At 34.0% G+C, this 6,629-nt stretch overlaps 1 protein-coding gene across 1 annotated transcript; it reads left to right on the forward strand.

Moving 5' to 3' along the window:
* The first annotated feature begins 240 nt into the window (after nucleotides 1-240).
* LOC126724387 (amine oxidase [copper-containing] alpha 2, peroxisomal-like) lies at nucleotides 241-1,738 on the forward strand. Its single transcript, XM_050428945.1, has 3 exons — nucleotides 241-366; nucleotides 721-1,259; nucleotides 1,426-1,738. The coding sequence occupies exons 1-3, from the start codon at nucleotides 241-243 to the stop codon at nucleotides 1,628-1,630; spliced, it is 870 nt and encodes a 289-aa protein (XP_050284902.1). The 3' UTR covers nucleotides 1,631-1,738.
* The last annotated feature ends 4,891 nt before the right edge of the window (nucleotides 1,739-6,629 follow it).

The following is a 6,629-nucleotide window of genomic DNA, read 5'->3' on the forward strand; positions in this document are numbered from 1 at the left end:
GCAGTGTCACTTAAGCCCTTAGCCGATTGCCCTGCCAATGCAGTATTTTTAGATGCATATTATGCTTCGAGCGATGGTACACCAGTGAAGATATCTAATGCCTTCTGCATATATGAAAATCATGCTGGAAATATAATGTGGCGTCACATTGAATTGGGTATTCCTGGGGAAGTTGTAAGTAATATTATTGTGATTTTTGTTGTATTGTTTGAACAAGTAGTAGTTTTAGTTGACAATTTTATGGTATTGCAGATTAGGGAAGTTAGGCTAGATGTGAGCCTAGTGGTGAGGATGGTCGCAACTGTGGGCAACTATGATTACATTATTGATTGGGAATTCAAGCCAAGTGGCTCCATCAAATTGGGGGTATCTTATCAACTTGAGAAATATTTTTCCATCAACACAACAAACACCAATAAATCTCATAACAAATTTTACAATTATATATTGAGCTAGCAAATTTTGATTAGTATATCACTTTCACTTAGGACTATCACTAACATAATTTATATTGTACATCAATTACAATTTGTTACTACAACAAGTCAACAATTGTGAAATTTATTATGACTTCAGACTTACTGTCATTTTTTCATCAAACCTAAAAATTTTGAACTAAATGAGGTGTCAGTCTACATAGCAAGTTCCTATGAATTAATAGTATGTCTTCCTATTTATTTATGTCTCTTACTTTGAGTCTTTCTCAAACTATCTTAACAGACTGGACTAACAGGAATTCTAGAGATGAAGGGTGTGATATATACTCACACAGATCAAATAAAAGAGAATGTGCATGGCACATTGTTAGCAGAAAACACTATTGGTGTGTACCATGATCACTTCTTAACGTACTATCTTGACCTTGACGTGGATGCTGAAGACAATTCCTTTGTCAAAAACAATTTGGAAACAATCAAACTAATAAACCATAGCTCACCAAGGAAAAGCTATTGGACAATAGTGAGTGAAATTGCTAAAACTGAATCTGATGCTCGAATTCAGTTTGGCTTGAAACTAGCTGAGCTAGTAGTTGCGAATCCTAATAAGAAAACCAAAGTTGGGAACAATGTTGGTTATTGTCTAATTCCAGGATCAGCGACACGCCCTCTCTTGTTGTACAATGATTATCCACAAATTCGAGGAGCCTTTACTAATAAAGATGTGTGGGTTACTCTGTATAACAAGTCTGAAAAATGGGCAGGAGGACTATATGTTGATCAAAGTCAAGGAGACGATACCTTAGCAGTTTGGAGCCTCAGGTAGTAGATAATGAATACAAATCCTCTATTCTACTTTTAAACTTTGCTAGCTAGAAATTTACAAGAAAATAATTGTTGATTATGGTACTTGTGACTAATGTTTTCAAATGCACTTTCTTTTTTTTTTTGTATGTTTTTTTTTAAAATTTTTTTAATACAAATGCAGGAATAGGAAAATTGAAAACAAGGATATAGTATTATGGTACACCACTGGATTTCATCATGTGCCTTGCCAGGAAGATTTTCCAGTGATGCCAACCTTGAGTGGTGGGTTTGAACTTCGGCCTACCAATTTCTTTGATAGTAATCCAGTCCTTAAAACAAGACCTCCAAATCTTGTACACTGGCCTAACTGCACCAACAAACCATGAGATTTTACATCATAGTGTAGTAAATCAGATTCAATAATGATATCCTTTGTCATTGATTATCATAAAATGGATAATGAATCCAAATAAAAGATGAAGCTTTAGATACCATTTGGGGTTGAGTTTTTTTGCGTACAAGTTAATATGAGGGAGTATTGAAATATTAAAATAGGACCTAAAGTTTTTAAAGTAGATGGAAGATGATCTTGTTGGTTTCGTTAATTTGAGATTGACTTCCATTAGTGTTGAGAAGAGGAGAGAAAAAAAAAATGACATATAACTTAAAAATGGTCGGTGGAAAATGGTCGGTACAGACCTTAACATCCTCTTCTTTTCTCTTATTATAATTGATCATGAAATTATCAAATTATGATTTAAATGTTGTTATCAATGGTTAATTTAATGTCCAAGTTACATTAAAGTACATCTCTAGCTTCCCATAAATCACACATCTTAGAACCCAATTAGAAAGAATTAGATCATCCTTTTCACTCTCCTCTACAACCTGGTTCAATTCAATGTGCCTTCTTCCACAAATTATCTCAAGTAACCAAATATATTGTACTATGGTAATCAAGTACAAAAAATAAGTAATGCTAGGGTAAATAAAAATTTAATAAAAGAAAAAAAAAAAGAAGGAAGGTAGAAATGAGAAACTCCTAACCATTTACTCACACTATTGAGCTACAACTAGTGGGGATCATTACGATAACAACTTCTTGAGAGCATTGCTCCTTAGATACTACAGACTGAGCACAAAATATATCTATCTATAAACTATAATATGCCATTCTTGAAGCCCTAAGAGGAGATATTTGGAGCATACGGTGTCCACTGTCCATCCTATCAGATTAGCTGGATTTTTTAAAAATTTTAAAATTTTTAATTTTTTATCTTGAGCTTGACTAAAGCATTTGTCATAGCAAATCTAGGACACATCTATGTATGGAATGGGGGAGATGGAGAAATAGGAGAGGTAAGTAGAGAAGAAGACGGTTAGAATATATTAAAATATAATATATTCAAACATATGGGTAATGTTATTAAAATATACTTCTTGCGCCTCTCCTTACTTCCTCTCATTTTCCTTTATCCAAACATATGGGTAAAGTCATCATTTAAATATCTTTTTAGGTAGGTAGGACAATCTCTACTTGCAATTTAGGGGGCAAAGATGTATCCAATTCTAAAGGTTTTTTTTTTTCCTTGAAATTTGTTAAGACCACAACACTAACCACTACTTCTAAAACCAATTTATGTTAAGAAGAGACACACTTTAGTTTTTGCAGGATGCAAAGTCCAGCCTCTATACTTGTTGCAAGTGAGCATAAGAGGTTTTGCAATGCAATTGTCCCACAGGTTGGGCTGTCAAGCACCAATATGCTATACTTGCACATTACAGCGACCCCATAGGGTGACCACTAAGTACTATCCCCCCATAAGGCCAACAAAATTATTTTAACTATTTCTAAAAAAAAAAAAAAAAAAAAAAAAAAACTAGAAAAAAGGGAAAAGAAAATGTCGAAATTGGGTCCTGCGCGCTTTGACTGTCCCATAGTAACCAAAAAAGGAAGAACTTATTATTGGGTCCTACGTTTCCCTTTGACAGTTTGAACCAAGACCTCCAAATGTTGTACAGGGGCATAACTACACAACCTAACGATGTGATTTTACATTATAGTGTAGTAAACTAGAGGAGTTCAATAATGTCATTGATTATCATAATATACGTGCACATTGAATCTATGGGTAATTCTATGGTACCAAAAAAAAAAGGGGTACGATATCTACTAGTAGGTAACTTGCTATACCTGGTTACTTTTTTCTTACATTTGACGATTCCATTCTCACATTGTACAGTTCTAACATCACATGTGACAATTTTTTTCTCACATTTGGTGGTTCCCTTACTTTTTTCTCACATTTGACGGTTCCATCCTCACATTGTGCAGTTCCAACATCACATGTGATAGTTCTTTTCTCACATTTGGTGGTTCTTTTTTTTTTTTTTTTTTATTCCTCACATTTGGCGGTTTGGGTGGTTCCTTTGCTTTTTTCTCACACTTAATGGTTCCATCCTCACATTGTGCAGTTCCAACATCACATGTGATAGTTCTTTTCTCACATTTGGTGGTTCCTTAACTTTTTTTCTCAAATTTGACGGTTCCATCCTCACATTGTGCAGTTCCAATATCACATGTGACAGTTTTTTTGTCACATTGGGTGGTTCCCTTGCTTTTTTCTCACACTTGACGGTTCCATCCTCATATTGTGTAGTTTCAACATCAAATGTGACAGTTCTTTTCTCACATTTGGTGGTTTCCTTATTTTTTTCCTCACATTTGACGGTTTCATCCTCACATTGTGCAGTTCCAACATCACATGTGACAGTTTTTTTGTCACATTTGGTGGTTCCCTTACTTTTTTCTCACATTTGACGGTTCCATCCTCACATTGTGTAGTTTCAACATCACATATGACAGTTCTTTTGTCACCTTGGATGGTTCCCGTATTTTTTTCTCACATTTGACGATTTCATCCTCACATTGTGCAGTTCCATCCTTGCATTGTGCAGTTCCAACATCACATTTAACAGTTCTTTTCTCACATTTGATGGTTCCATTATCACATTGTGCAGTTCCAATATCACATTTGACAATTCTTTTGTGACATATAGTGGTTCCTTTATTTTTTTTTCCTCAAATTTGATAGTTCCATTGTTATATTAAGCAGTACCAACATTGCATCTACTCTATTTTTGTCACATGTGACAGTTCATTTGTCACATTGGGTGGTTCCCTTACTTTTTTCTCACATTTGACAGTTTCATCCTCACATTGAGTAGTTCCAACATCACATGTGATAGTTCTTTTCCCACATTTGGTGGTTCCCTTACTTTTTTCTCACATTTGACGGTTCTATCATTACATTATGCAGTTCTAACATCACATGTGACAGTTGTTTTGTCACATTTGGTGGTTCCCTTACTTTTTTCTCATATTTGACGATTCCATCCCCACATTGTGCAGTTCCAACATCACATTTGATAGTTCTTTTGTCACATTCGGTGGTTCCGTTATTTGTTTCTAACATTTGATGGTTTTATTCTCACATTATGCAGTTCCAACATCACATTTGATAGTTATTTTGTTACATTTAGTGATTCCTTTATCTGTTTCTCAAATTTGATGGTTCCATTATCACATTGTGCAGTTCCAATATCAAATTTGACAATTCTTCTGTCACATATAGTGGTTCCTTTATTTTTTTCTCAAATTTGATGATTCCATTGTCACAGTAAGCAGTACTGATAGGCCCAATAAATACCATTGTCTAGACGAGCCCATCAAGTACCATCGTCCACCCAGACCTAGCATGGACAATGGTAGAAGCGCCATAAAGAGGAACATTCAATACCTCGAATGGTCACTAATCAACCAAGAAGACCGTTGGAGACCTATCAAAGCCTACATTGAATGAGCCTAGAGGCGTTACAAAAGAGGCACTTATGCCACCATAAATAGGGTATAACGACTAGAAGAAAAGATGATATATATAAGATACACTTTAGAGCTAAAGAAGGTACATACACACACACACACACACACTGAGATACTGATACTTTGATTATTTACGCTAGCTCTCATAAGCCCTCTCTGCCAATTCCATTGACAGTTCAATCATCACAGTAAACAGTACCAATATCACATCTAACTATAATTTTACATTTGGGCATTGAAGTTACTTTTTTATTTACTAATAACCGCTCATCACAATAGTAATTTTTTTTAAGTTATTAAAAAATTTAGATCTAAAATCTAAAACCAAAAAAAAAAAAAAAAAAAAAAAAAAGCATCTCAAGAAATTAGCCCAACCACAATAATTACTCTTGTTCACAAAAAAAATCAATTGAAATTATCTTGGTTTCTTCCACAAATATTTGAATATACCAATTAACTTCCTACGTATTTCCCTTGGTAGCTTCCATCACATTTAGGGGCATACCTCCCTATAAAATAACATAGTTGAGGTCACTTTCTTGATGTTTATTTTTTTATTATTTATATATACTATAAAACCGAAGGTGTATAACCTTATGTGCTCTCTAATTGTTCTTATGCAACATCTGCAACTTAATCATAATTGTGTGTTTATTGTGGTGTCTAAGGTTGGAAATAGGGTGACTATAGAATTATCAAGTTATGCAAAAAATCCAATACAAAGATTGTTGACAATTTTAAAATTTTCAGTAAACACTTGAATTGAAACTACAAATCCAGTATGAAATAATCATCAATCAAGGCTACTACACCAGGTTATATATTTTTTAGGCATTTTCATTAGATCCACGTGTGCGGAAGTGTCAAATGACTATGTCTGACATGGGTATAACCACCCCAACTAAAGTGTCTATGCAATTTTGTTTCATAAAATTATTATTACATTTAGACCCATCTAAAACAAAATAAACATCCCAAAAAAATTCTACAATAACAAAAATTACCAATAGAAAAGCTAAATATAATTAAGCACAATTGACCAATTTTACCAAAAATGAACAACCCAATCCTTTTTACAAAAATTATCAAAATAATTTTGTCATTGAGAGTTTAGCATTTCGACCATAATGATAAGTGTGAGCCTCATTTGAGTCAGCAGAGCCTCCACTAGCTAAGTCTAAGAGAGCCCTAATAGCAATGAAATGTTTTCGTTGTTGAAGACTTATCAGTGCCCAAACCACTTATCTCACTCTCTCTCTCTCTCTCTCTCTCAAGGTTTCGCAAAATTTATACAAACTCCTCATTCTAAAGCCTTTTGGTATTTGTTCCTATAAAATATTGGAACGTGTAATTTGAACATAATTGGCTGTTAAAAGGTCAATTTTCATCTCTATACTTTGTTCATTCATATGGGTGGCTGATAGTAGCCCTCACTAACTCCTTAATGTAAGTAAGACCTATTTACTAGGATTTGAGACTAAACCATATAATTTATGGCATTG

This window comes from Quercus robur, chromosome 4 (genome assembly GCF_932294415.1).
Source record: "Quercus robur chromosome 4, dhQueRobu3.1, whole genome shotgun sequence".
NCBI lineage: Eukaryota > Viridiplantae > Streptophyta > Magnoliopsida > Fagales > Fagaceae > Quercus > Quercus robur.

What these genes read in the sequence shown, in the direction of transcription:
- LOC126724387 (XM_050428945.1), top strand. Translation starts at nt 241, where the DNA reads ATGGTATTGCAGATTAGGGAAGTTAGGCTAGATGTGAGCCTAGTGGTG. An exon ending in GTGGCTCCATCAAATTGGGG is followed by an intron (nt 367 to 720) that starts GTATCTTATCAA and finishes CTATCTTAACAG; the next exon opens with ACTGGACTAACAGGAATTCT. An exon ending in TTAGCAGTTTGGAGCCTCAG is followed by an intron (nt 1,260 to 1,425) that starts GTAGTAGATAAT and finishes ATACAAATGCAG; the next exon opens with GAATAGGAAAATTGAAAACA.